At 39.1% G+C, this 13534-nt stretch overlaps 2 protein-coding genes across 5 annotated transcripts in view; both read right to left on the reverse strand.

Moving 5' to 3' along the window:
* Positions 1-7201, reverse strand: part of SMC5 (structural maintenance of chromosomes 5) — a 39425-nt gene extending 32224 nt beyond the window's left edge. For 2 of the 3 annotated variants that reach the window (XM_038123806.1, XM_038123808.1), the window contains exons 1-6: positions 7053-7201; positions 5642-5783; positions 4528-4580; positions 2261-2423; positions 959-1093; positions 213-353 (exon numbers count right to left, since the gene is read on the reverse strand). In XM_038123806.1, coding sequence (XP_037979734.1) covers positions 213-353; positions 959-1093; positions 2261-2423; positions 4528-4580; positions 5642-5783; positions 7053-7153 — 735 coding nt within the window. In that variant the 5' untranslated portion in view covers positions 7154-7201. Of the gene's footprint in view, positions 1-212; positions 354-958; positions 1094-2260; positions 2424-4527; positions 4581-5641; positions 5828-7052 lie in introns of all 3 variants that reach the window. The other variant, XM_038123809.1, reaches the window with a different exon arrangement.
* Positions 7202-10172: 2971 nt separating this feature from the next.
* MAMDC2 (MAM domain containing 2) overlaps positions 10173-13534 on the reverse strand; it is a 56561-nt gene continuing 53199 nt past the window's right edge. Inside the window, exons 12-14 of one of the 2 annotated variants that reach the window (XM_038124841.1) lie at positions 12157-12416; positions 11439-11523; positions 10173-11128 (exon numbers count right to left, since the gene is read on the reverse strand). In XM_038124841.1, the coding sequence (XP_037980769.1) occupies positions 11067-11128; positions 11439-11523; positions 12157-12416 (407 nt within the window). In that variant the 3' untranslated portion in view covers positions 10173-11066. Of the gene's footprint in view, positions 11129-11438; positions 11524-12156; positions 12417-13534 lie in introns of those variants that run through there. The other variant, XM_038124842.1, reaches the window with a different exon arrangement.

Below are 13534 nucleotides of genomic sequence, written 5' to 3' on the forward strand. Positions count from 1 at the left end.
TTCTGAAGCAACCTATGCAGCTAGGTATGTAAGCAAACATCACAGTTAGACCAAGAACAGAATTTCACGAACTGGCCTGCTTGCACTAAGCAATTGTAATGATATTCAAAATACTCCTGTCACACTTCTTCTAAAGCAACTTTTGGCCTATTTCTAATTTCAGTCTTACAGAAAACAGGTTAAGTGAGAAGAACATTGGCAATGAAACTTACCACCCATGGCCTTTTCCTCTCAAGCATCTCTATTAAGTCTACATGGCGTTTGCATTCATGGTATCTTTCAACATCTTGCTTGTACCGTTCAACCCTCTGTTTCATTTTCTCCAATGAGGTCGTTTTTTCTCTGCACAAGTTCTGTAATACACATTTTCAAGTTTTACAGTATCTAAACAGTTCCCAGAAAACAGTCTACATCTCACCTGTACATTAAAGCAGAAATTTAACATCAGAGGAGACATTTCAGTACAGCAGTAACTAGAGGGGAACCATCCCAAATGACAGGAACAGCAGAACAAAGGATTAAAAGAATGGCCTGTATGGCTAAGGACAGACATTGCTGTCAGAACAAGGTCCTTTTCTTTTTTTTCTGTCTCTTTGTTTTCGAAGAAGTGAGCAACACTAAAGCAAAGGACCACGCTTGTTCATAAGCCAATGACTTATAGAAGACATAGAATATCTGTCTAGGAAAGCTATTGCCAGTCAAAAATCCCAGAGAAGAAAGGATTACTTGACAACAGGCATCCCTCATCTTTTGGGTCTGGACCATTTGCACACATCTTCGTATTTACAAGCATGTGAGTGTCAGAGTGAATGAGTTCTGAGAGAAGACGAGCATTATTTCGTAAAATCAACTTACCACAGACTTTGTAAATAAATACCACTTTCTAATTCTGTTACATGTCAGGGTAAAATTTATTTTACTTTTCCTACATTCACTGCTGTCTAAAGAACGTGTTTACCTCTAGTTCTCTTTCCTTTTCTCTGAAATTTTTCAGTTCGCAATGAAACTGGTACATTTCTGGAGAACCAATGGATTTCTCAGTGGCTTCGAGCAACTCAGTCTTACTCAGTTTCGTAAATTCTCCAACTTTGTCCTGTGAAATTTTAAAAAGTTATAAAAAATATAGGATTAGCTAGAACAGTGCAATACAGTAATTCTGGATTCATACACTGAAACATACTTCTCACAAACATCACCTGACTTACAGTTCAATGCTAAATAACTCTGTCATAGCTAATGACCATCTCATGGAGTAACCACCAAAGAGCATTTGTGCTCAGGATGCTGAAGCAGCCTTGCAGTATAAATACTATGACTAACTCAAAAGTTAAGCCACGTAGAAGTTATTACTAAAGCTGGCAGCCAAGGCTATTAGGAAGTATTTCTGTTGAAATCAGAGGAGCTCAAAACTGAGACTGATGCAAGAAGTGTGCTTGCTGTTGATACACTGGGAGAGAACATATAAACCAGAACTATCCACACTGCAATATTGGCTGAACTGATATTTATGTACTAAAGAGAAAAAGTTCTTTTAAACACAAAGGTATTTTACCAGAGTATGCTGGAAGTTCCAAACAAGTACTGTACGTAAGTGAAAATGAATGATACACCACCTGGCATATTTTTATTTCTGCAGTATTAGCTTTCTAAACTTTAATGTTCTTCTACATGTCTTCTTGAATTCAATAATAACCCCATGGCTAGGCTCTGATAAGGTTTTCTTTCACTACCATTCCTGATGATCCACATGAACTGGGAAGGAACCTGTCACAACTTTAAGGTGCAGTGTGAGGCAACTTAGCTCTCTACACAGGAATCCTGATCTGCTTGAACATGCACTCAAATACAGGAACTGCCAGCAGTATTCTTTAATCTCTCTCCTTTAAGACTTACTTTCCATTAGGATGATTTTACTCTTAGATAATTCAATCCTATACATATTTCAGCCCTATGCTCAACAAACTGCTGACATTACCAGAAAGGCTATATTAGCAAGTGCTGCTACTTAAACACAAAGACAGGGAACATCAGCATCTTTCCTTTCAGAGTCAAAAGGTACAAAATTGTCCGATTAGTGAGCTTTAAAGTCACACAGCTCCTCTTTTCTTTCACCATCACATCAGCATGCTGCCTCAACCCTCTTGTTCTTTGTGCTCTCCCACTGAACTAGGTAAAGTGCTTCTAAAGCTAATCAGCAACAAAAGCTTCTCAAAACACAGCACTCCATTTGCACCCACTGTCTTTCCAAATTGTTTCATACCTGAGGAAGAAACTGGCACAAATTGTCCACTTGGATGTTTAAGGCTGCAATTTGTTCTTCTACTGTTTTCAGGGTCGCTGGTTTTCCGTTGATAAACCACACTGATGCATTATTCACCACATAAATCTCACGTGTGACAATAATATTGTCTGGTGACTTAAACCTGATTAATAGAAAGAAGTGTTCACACTTTCAAGAACACCTGAGAAGTGTTACATCTTCAAAGGTTACCCAGTGTCAAAGTATTGTTAGAATTTATAGATAGCTAAATATTTAATCTAGATTAACTGGACAGTAGCATCAGATTCTTATTTTCATGATTCAGAAAACATCCAGTACTTCAGTGATGAACTAAACTCACACAGGAAACATCAAGAATATTTGCAAATCAACTCAGAAGTTACATATGTAAATGAGATGCTCATGCTGAATGTATTAAATACTTAAAAGATGCCAGAAATATGAACAGTTTCTATAAAAGCATAATCTGCGTGACATTTAATAAGTTTTAAAATTGGTGTGAAGGAGGTACAGAACATCTTTAAGTAAGCTATGCACAGCTTACTTAAGCTATACATCAGTAAGCTATGCATATATACTCAATTAGAGAAAAAATAGCATACAACACAATAAATACTTATTTATTTTCATTTTCTGCTTTTAGAAACCACAGAAGATACATAAGTTTTCTAGCTCCATACCTGTTTTCAAAAATTTAGTCTGGTTAAGATGCAGCAATAACAACTAAGTCAAACTCCTGGAATTTGGTTTACCATTTTGATTTAAAAATTGTCTAGTGCCTGTTATGCACATTGTTAAGGATGGAGAATATAGACTTGCAGAGTGGCCATGCACCTCAGGACATTTAAGAACGGAGTTCAAGGCAGAAGTGAGCACACATCTGCTGCTGGTGTTTGCACTAAACACCAAAGGGACATGATCCTATTTCTTGATTACAGAACTATTACTTTCTGCATCACCTCACTTTAATTTATTAGACTTCCTTCCAAAGACCTACTAAGCCATGCTCCTATCTTTCATTAAAATAACATCATCTTACCATCATAACCTTTCATCATAGCTACACTTCAAGTGCCAAATTCAACAAAGGCAACACATGCCTACAGAACTTCAATTTTTAGTTCCTGTCAAAAAAGCAATCTTCTGCATCACTGGTCTCCCATCCTAGATGGTGTATTTAACAATTTTCTACCAATCAGACAAAGGACTCAACTACACTGCAACCATGACATGCTAGGCCTAATGAGCTATGAAATGCTAAATCTTCACACACTGCAAGATTCTTTCCAGAATTTCAAGTAACATTATAATATATTTATGTTAAAACAACCGCAGCATCTACGTGAAAAACATCCTATCTCCTGAACACATTGCCTGGCCAATCTCTAAAGAAGGTCTTGCTTGATTATTACCACAATAACAAAAATGGACAAACAAAATTTTTTCCAAGGCCTGCTGCGGTTTTTTTCCCTCAATAAAATTTTCTTTTTAGAGAATCTGATCAGGGTGGCCAATTGTTATATAAATTAACACAGGCTATGAGTCAGTTGACTATCTGCTCTTTCATTCAGGCCAACAGACTAGGCTAAGTTTATTAAAATCACCTGTGCCATAGCATCCACAAAAAAAGATGCATGTAGTATTGCCCTATGCATAAGCTACTAATGGAATTTTAAGTTCAAAAGATTTCCAGTTGCTCTGTTATGCAACAGCTTATCTACAAGACTGCATTACGTGGAATTAGTCAGATCTTTTATTTTCCTTCTTTTCTATCTGCGTGTGATGTTTTCAGTGAGAATGCAGCAAGTCCCTCCTACCAGCAGTATCACTATAAGAAAGTGAAGGCAGATCAATCTGTTTTAAAACTTAGACTTTTGTCTTTTTTTTCTTTAATGAAAAGAATTCTAACCACCACGTAGTGATGGCAGTAGTGACTATATCATCAGAACCGTAAATCTAATCAAAAGCTAAAAATACCATATAGAACTATCTTTTTCTATGCATTTTTGTACATCAAAACAAGGTGAAATGCTTCAGAAAGCGAGATCAAGAGTAGCCATCACTGCTTATTTCTTGTGTAATAATTATATAACTTTATGTTCTGAAGCCTGCAGGAATTAAAAAAGGACAAATTAAGCTTAAAGACAGACCTCTACACAACAAATTTTCTTCTCACAAGTTTGTGAATGACTGTGTGGGGAAATGATCCATTTAAAAGCGCATGAGCAAATAGTTTTACTACTTACAGTTCAATTTCCACTATGCCTTTCATGCACCCCTGCTTCACAAACAGACCAATCTACAAAATTAATTTACAAGTTGTTATTGCAAAATAAAATGTATTATCTTACAAGAATACACATTTGTATAATGGAGCTACTTAACAATGCATTTTATTGAAAACTCACAATTAAAAGCAAAATAAAGCACTAACTATAAATAAAGGAAGACATTACTATCCTCCACCATCAGCATTAGAAACTCCTCTACAAGTTAACAATTTCTGATCAACTTCAGCCTCCAAAACTGAACAAATTAAAATCAGCACATCCACAGACAGGAAGAAGTTCTCATGAATGTGGGGAACAAAGACAAGTGAAAAGACACTGCCGAGTACCTGTATCAGAACTGACAATTCTAATAGTATGAAATTACATCATGAGAAGTAAAGATACCCACACACAATACTGCCATGCAGTCAATTCCCATATTCATATTTACTTATGATAAGAGCATATGTGCCATCATTCAGGCACCCAGATTTATTGCTCCAAACCTACTCAGAGAAATTGTATCCAATGAGAATATCCAAGAAAGCAAGTGCAAAAACTTGAAAATTTCAAGATATTAACTTCATACTACAGCATCAATGTATATCTTGACAGTAAAAAGTGAAAATAGAGTAGATCTATCCAAATTCCATTTAAATCAAAGACCAGTGCCTCTATACTTTCAGCTGAATTTTCAAGACACATTAGCAAGTATGTTATTTCTAGAGATACGATGTATTTTGGAATTTATTTTAGACTTTGTCTATTTCTTCTTTAGTTGGTACTTCTTATCAAATGTTTAGGCCACTAAGTGGCACTTTTCTACCCCACTGCAGATGCTTAGCTATCTTCACATAAAATCTCTAGTCAACTCAGATTGCCCTATAATTTAGGTGTTTCCATTTCATAATTTATACAAGGCAGCAAGTAGTTAACTGAAATAACTTTGTCTCTGGGATTCAATTGAGATTCCATACTTTATATAAAGTTAGGCAAATCAAGGAAGAGAGTCTTTTCCCCTATCGTCTGCTAGACAGCGCACTGAATGAAATTCAGATTAACTATGAAAATTACAAAAGTTCATAATTACCTTATCAGCTCGCCCTAAGAAAGCAGGTTTTCCAGCCAGTCCCAGGCAGATGGCACAAACAATGCTTGACTTGCCTGTGCCATTGGCACCTACAACCACGTTCAGGTTGGGCCCTGGATGTACCTCACAGACAGTGTATGTTCTGGAAAGCACATCAAGTTTTTTAATTTTAAAACACTATATTACCTTAAAAAAAAAAAAAGAACTTACTTAGGAACATTTCATTACTTTATTAAACAGATACAATTACCTCATCTAGACTCAATCATGAAATATGTGAAAACATTTCAGTGAAACACCATGAAATACATTCCCACCAGCCAGAGTACTCACCAGACCTGTCTTTAAAATCAGTGACTATGAAGAATAAAACCCAGCAATAGGATGACAAAGACAACTTTTTAAATTAACTTACTAGGGTCTCATTTTATTTTCTAACTCAAAAAGAAGACAGAAAACGGATCATGCAGTAGCTTTCTGGAGTTACCGTATCAGCACATCCCTAGTGTTCAATTTCTTTCTAACTGCATTAGACATCTTTCATCATGTGCATCCAGAATGCCTACTGCAAGAGTAACTACGGGAAGAGACCAAACTCACCCATGCAAACTCGTATCACGTTAACACCCTAAATTTATAAAGAATCATTTGATGAATCATTCTACTCCTGCACTGTGCCAAACACAGAGAGCTGAAACACTACCACAAAAAGAGAAGTACAAATTAGTTAATGGCAACGCAATATTATAAACCATGTACTTGTGGAAGAGAAGGTATATGAACCCTTAATGAGCATTTAACTAATGTATCGGAGGATTCAATTAACATCTAACACGTGACTCATGCGCTTCACCACTGTAGATTTTCAAGGCTAGCATGGAGCTGTAAGAAAATGGTCCGACAACTTCTACAGGTCCAAATACATCCAAAACCAATGGTACTCGTAGTACACAGCAGGTGGAAAAAACACGTGCAAAGACCACAGACACTTCATCCTAATGCGTCTCAAGGCGTATCGCCACAGTCCTGGGAGCACCTTCTGCAGTCTCCCCTTCTCCAGTGCTTGGCAGCCACCTGCCTGAGAAACAATGAGCACGCAGAGGCTGCACGGCCGACAGGAGCCATTACCTCTGGGCAAGGCTGGCCAGCAGCGGGGTACGCGCCCCCAGGGAAGCGACGCTGCGCTGACAACCCTTGGGACTCGTAACCCACACAGCAGTCTCTACCAGCTCCCCACGCCAAGTAAAACACCACCCCGCACCGCTGCTTCCCTTCACTCCCTTCCCGCACTCCCTTCTCCAGCCCTCGGGACCGGCGCGACCCCGCTCCGCTGCTTCGGCCCCTCTAAGGCGGGGCGGAAGGAGCAGGCCGCGGCCGCTCAAGGGGGAAGAAACGCCCCCCGCTCACTTACAGAAAATTCTTCATGAAGATCCTGACGATGGAGCCCGGTACGAAGGGGGACCAGGACTCACCACGCCTCACAACCTTCCCCTTTTCCCGCGCCGCCGCCATCTTTCCCCCCAGGCCACCCCTCCTTCCCCCTTGGCAGCGAGCCCGCGCCGCGCGCCCAACCCCGTTGCCCGAAGGGGCGGGACTGAGCGGCCCTAAAGCGCCTCATTGGCCGGGAGCGCCGGCGCCCATTGGCTGGCGGGGCGGGGCGGGGCGGGGCGGGGCGGGGCGGGGCGGGGCGTTGAGGCCCTTGTTGCTGGGGCGGCGGCGGTGGGCGCGCCCCGCGTGGGGCCGGGGCGGGGCGGTACCGAGCACCGCGTTCCGCTGCCCGTGCGGTCCGGTCGCCGCCGCCGCGTTGCCTGCCTGCCTGCCTGCCTACCTTTACGACGTTATGAGCAGCTGGCGTGTTTAGTTTGGAGAAAACGGAGAGGGAATCTCATTGATGCATACAACTATCTCAAAGGCCGTTGCCAGGAGGAGATTGCTAGAGTCTATTCAGTGGTGTCCTGCTCCGGGACGAAGAGCAGTGGCCATAAAGTAAAGCTCAAGAGCTTTCCTCAGCATGAGAAGAGCTTTACATTGAAGATGGTAGAGTACTGTAACAGCCTTCCCCTGGAGGTTGTGGAGTCTCCCTCTCCGGAGGCATTCAGACCCCACTTGGACACATTCCTGTGTCCTTGCTGTAGGTGACCCTGCCTTGGCAGGGCGGCTTGGAATAGATCCTCTCCAAAGCTGCCTTCCAACCCTAACAATTGTGTGATTCCATGATTCAGGCTAATGGTTCAGGTAAATAACGTGCCAAGACTGCCTGTTGGACAAGAGGGGTTGGTTTGGCAGCAGAAGTTCCCGGGTGTTTCGGGTGAGCCCAGGAGCCATGAATCCAGGCTGAGGCCTAAGGAGAGCTCAGACCGAGGAATGCGGCCGGGAATGCCCCACAACAGACAGCTCGTCTTTTCTTTGAGGTGAGATGAGAGTCAAGTTTTCTCTTTTTCAAAACGTGAGAGGTAGAACAGGACTCAGTGTGCCTGTCACACTGCAAGAGGAGTGTGCTCTCTCTAGGCTTTGCCCTTACAAGCTTCTCTGGAGCGGTGGGTCTCCTGAGTGAGGGCAGTCACAACTGGCAAGCTCTGCTCACACCCAGGAGGACAAAATGCCAGGTCTTTTAGTGCTTGGCTTGAGCTGTCTTTGTTAATCTTCATGATTCTAAAGCGACATTTATATTAGGTTTATTTTGGTGTGACACCATAGTCAGAATACCATTTCATTTACTTTACAAAATCAGAATAACAGTGACATTTTATAGCAGTTACTATTCTGGATTTCTGTTGGTATAAATGAGATCTGCATTTGCCCTTCTTTTTGGAAATTAATAAGGATAATGATAAAATGAAAACTAATGGGACAATATTTACCGAATAAAACCAATATTAAGCATAAGGACCGTATTGAACAGGAAGACAATAAAAGGGCTTTACACTGATCTCGGGACAAGCTGAGTTCCTGTCCAGCACAAAGCTACATTTACAGCAATCAAATACAAGCCCATTACCGCTTGGGGCATTATAGCTGCTGTTTAAGGTTTATTTAATTTCTATTTTACAGATTGTGACACATCTAGCATCAAAGCAATTATTTGTAAGGTCTTCACTGGCTTTTGAAGAAATTTTCAGACATAACACAGGCCTGGTAGGGCAAGCCTCAGAAGAACTGTTCTTTGCCCCACTGTGGTCCTGGTACATCTACTGCAGCAGTGAAGCAAAGGAAAAATAGTAAATAAATATGGGTCTGGGACAGCAATGAATTGCATGACGAGTTTCCCATTTGGACAGAGCTGATAGAATATTTTTTTTATCTCACCGTAAAACTGAAGTTTGCCAGTGGAGAAATCACTGTCTGGTTAATGTACCATACCCAGTTTTCAAATGTTTTATAGTCATTCTTTCACTAGTCTCTGAATTTCCTATTCTATGAACTGATACTCACCAGACACTGAAGTACATGAAAGCCACCTTTCAAATTTTCCCTCTGTACTTTACTTCCTGCAACAACAATGATTGGAAAGGTGATGTTCCCTACTTAAGGAAGAACTTAGGTGTTTCTTTGGTTTGGTTTTTTTGGTGAGTTTTTCCTGTCCCGCTTTTTTTGCCTCCCCTATCTCTTCCTCCCCCTATCACACCCTGTGGATAAGTATTTCCTTCAGTGATGCTGTTAAAATCACTGTAGCAGTGAGGTCCCTAGAAATCACTCAGTAGAGACAGGTTAGAGTCCTTCATTTAGGCTTTTGTTTTATCAGCTAAAATCTAATTACTTTGATGAAGTAAGGCAGAGATATATAAATCTTTAGCAATAGGAGCCTAACAGTTGTACTTCATGCTTCATTTCATTTACATACTGAGAACCAGCAAGTCTGATTATTTTAACTGCTTCATCTTCACTTGTTTTCTGCTTAGATAATTTGAGCTGAATATTGATAACAAAACATGCACGTTACAGAACAATTGTAAAATTGTGTTGATGCATAGGAAACAGTCCATTATTTCTGTTTGCTTTCATTTTTGAATAATAACAAAAGTGATGTGTTCATAAGCAGCTGACTAGAGAGACTGTAGGTACCTAGGAGAGGCAGATAAGATATCAATTCCTTTTGGCTCTTCCTCAGTCTCTAGGAAACAAAAAATGGCTTCAATCTGTGTGGTTAAATAAATACATGAGTATTGAATGTATTACATTAAACAATCTCTTCAATTGTTTCTGCCACCAAAATGAAAATTTACAAAAGATGCAAGGGCTCTTGCAAAGATCATCTGCAAAGATCATCCCAGGAGCTGTTGTTCCTTACAGGCTGTTAGGAAAAGCGTATTTTTCATTCTGAAAGGACAAGGATATGGTGGCTGTAAGAATAATTTCTACCACTCAGTACATAGCTGCCTGCAGCAATTCAGATTACTTTTTGTTAGCCTTCCTAGGTGATGTGATCCACACATTTCATTCATGTCATGTTCAAAAATATGAATTCAGGCTACTTTATTAGGTTCAGTTCTTTCTCCTTACACTGATTAGTACGAAATCTAGAGCAGAGCAATAAGATGATACTCAAACTTACATTTTATTAGGAAGTTACAGTATATTTAAAAAAAAAAACCCTTACAAATACATAAAACCTTAAAAAACAACAAGACGTGAATTCAATTTCCTATTAATACAAATGCAAGACATCTGTGGTTGGGCAAAGTGTAAGTGCATTCTCTGTGAGTGTACAAACTTATTTAATATAAAAAAAAACCAACAAGACTCTCATCCCAGAAAACATATGGCTTTAAAGTGTTTCATTTCATATAGCTCCACATGCCAGCATCTTATGCTGAATTATACTGAACACTAGAAGTGAGTTTGTTATTGACAAATATATTTGTTATAGTAAAATAATGCACTATCACAAAAAACTGCCAGCAGAGTATTAAGTTTCCCAGAGAGATTTGTCATTGAGAATAATTGCACTTAACCTGTAGGATAATACTAGTAGCTAACACTATTTTCTTTGTTATTTCAAAACATTTATAATTTTCTTAACAAAAATCCATTCTATCCCCAACACAAAACATTCACTGAATGCAGATTTAAGATAACACAATATTGGACTTCAATTGTGCAACTTGAATTTCCTCTTTTTACTTACATCCCAGAAACGTTAAAAAAATTAAAAATGAATGATATGTGCAAAATGGGAAGCCTTTATGTAATAACTGATACCTCATGCCAAAGAGGAAATAATATCAAAAAATTATGGTCTAAGAAGCCCTGAGTCAATAATTTCATTGAAAAGGTGAGGAACATGAGTGCTCAAAGTTCTTCCTATGTATTGATGTGTATTCAAACCAGTCCAGTATTTACTTAAATCATATTTTAAAACAGGCAGTTCATGCAGTTTCTCACAAACAATTCTTTAATGTGCTTCATTCCTTTCAGCAGACTGTATTTAATACTCAATTTCATTTAAGCTGTCAGGATAGCCTGATGAGAACTGAATTTCTTCCACTTCTGGAATACAAAGAATGAAAAAATACTGTAATTATTTTTATTTTTGTCATACATAAGAGTACATACAGCAGAATTTAATTAGCATGCTGGATTTAAATGGTACTGTCATGTAGTTTTTAAAAAGTTTACAGCCACTAGTTCACTAGTTGAGATTCTGAGGATGATGTCATATCTTATTAGAGGGTAAAAGTTCTGCACTAACCCAGCAGCCTGATATGAAATTCAAATGGAGACTCAAGGGAAATATCACCCACCCACAAACAAGCACTGTGAATTTCAGGTGTCTCTTACAAAGTATCTTGAAACTTACCCAAACAAGGTCCTGCCTGGAACAGAATATCATCAATAGCAGTGTCACTTCTTATTGACACACCACGGATTGCCTCAAAAATAATCTGTAAAGTAAAACACAAATTTTCATGAATCCAAATGGTGGAAGGACTGAAAAAAAAAATAATAGCCATGCAACCTGTTCAAGGGACACCCTTTACCCCCTCCTCTGCCCTTCCTTCCCCTCTCCTTTCCTCTCCCTTTCATTTTCCCCTGTCCTTAGACAGACCTGTGGCTTTGCATCATCCCTTCTCCTTGGTGCCCCCTTAAAAATACCACCCTACAAGAAGCTGCCATTTCACCACAGCTCAGTAGCTGTGTCAAATCTGGACAGGGCTACAGACAACTGAAGGAAAAGAAATTACAAAAATGATCTTGAAAAAGCCCTACCACTATTGACTAAAAATGATGGCATTTAAATTTAAATACTTTAAAATTGTATTTAAATATGTTAAATTTTTTTTAAATTCATAACTATTTTCCTACTTGCAACCTATTCATCTCTTTAACAAATTCCTCCCTAACTTAATTTATAAAAGTTTATATAAAAGGTTACATTTTTTCATGTTCTTCAGGTATCCATTCAATGCCACCTACATTTTAACATTTTCTTTTTTTTTTTTTTAATAATACATAACTTGGATTCTAGTACATACTTCAATATTCCAATTTGAATGCTTCTTGCTTATTTTTCTTACCTGGTAGTTTGTATCACTTTCATATTCTATCAGTCCCCTTAGCCATGAGATGCTTTGTTCCCCTGTCCTCCTCCACAAAGGTATCTCTTCATCATCCCCTTCCTTTTTTAGATAAACACTTAATAATCCAGTCCCAGCTCCATACATATGGTAGAAAAATGTCAGGCACTGTTTTGCAGATGTTCCTCTTAGTGATCTTGAAACTAGGTATGCTCTCTGTCCATAGACCATGTCAGATGCCTCTATATACATGTAGTATCCTTAAAAAGATATAAGTAAATATTAGCAAAGTAGGATACATTATGTTGGAATGTTCATTATGCTCAATATACTCATTATATTAAAAAAAACCCATGACTGAAACTGTTTTGATAATGATTCACAGACTTTCTGCATTTGTGAACTGTAATATTTAAGATACTATATTGTATGCTGTAATAATGATGGGTTTGAATTCATACAGCCAAGAGGTGATCTAGTCTTTCTAACAAGTTTATAGTATTATTCAGTTTTTAGGGAAAAAGGCAATTTATTTTATTATGCTGTAATATGAGCGTTAGGTTTTGATTTTTAACTGAAGGAACTTTTACACATAGTGAACAACAAAGTCTTTGAAATAGATTGCACTAGGTTTGGTACAAACAAGCTTGGGAATTCTCCAATACACTGTATGAATTATGGATCTACAGCTGTAGATAATCTTCCTTTTCACCTTCTCTCTTGACTGCTGTTCGCCACCCAACTACAGCCTGGCTGAGAGGGGATGTCTTCACTAGGGGTTTGTGAAAAAAATAGGACTCTTGAGTATCGCAAGAGACTCTTAAGCATCCACTGGCTGCTGTAGCTGCTCTCAGCATTCTCACTGATCCTTGCGAATTCCCACTCCCTCTGAAGGCAATCTCACCCCCAGGACTTGTGGTGACAGACAGGCAGGTAAAGGGACAGACCACAAAAAGGGAACACTGGCACTGCATGAAGAGTTCCTGCATTATCTGAGTTCACTGTCTTCTGGCAGAGTGTACATCTCAAAACAGAACAGTTGCTTCATGCAGTGGATGGAATGTGAGAATGCTTCTCAGTCTTTTGATGCACCTCAGTTTGCTCCAGCTGGTGGTATCCGAGTGATGGAATTAGGGGCATGAATTTGCCTTCCACAAATTCATGGCTTGAACCCTTAAAACTTGGTTATATCTGTTGAAATACATAGCCACAGAAAAGAATACAAAGGAAGAATATACTACAGCTGCTGTTACACCAGGAATTGCACTCTGATAGAGATTGATTCATTGGAATTCCGAGACAGCTGCAAGTACATTTGAGGGTATGCTTTAGGCTGTGGTTGGTGGTGATGCAGTTTTCTGTGCACTCATGCTAATGG

Source organism: Motacilla alba, chromosome Z (assembly GCF_015832195.1).
Source record: "Motacilla alba alba isolate MOTALB_02 chromosome Z, Motacilla_alba_V1.0_pri, whole genome shotgun sequence".
In the NCBI taxonomy this organism is placed as follows: domain Eukaryota; kingdom Metazoa; phylum Chordata; class Aves; order Passeriformes; family Motacillidae; genus Motacilla; species Motacilla alba.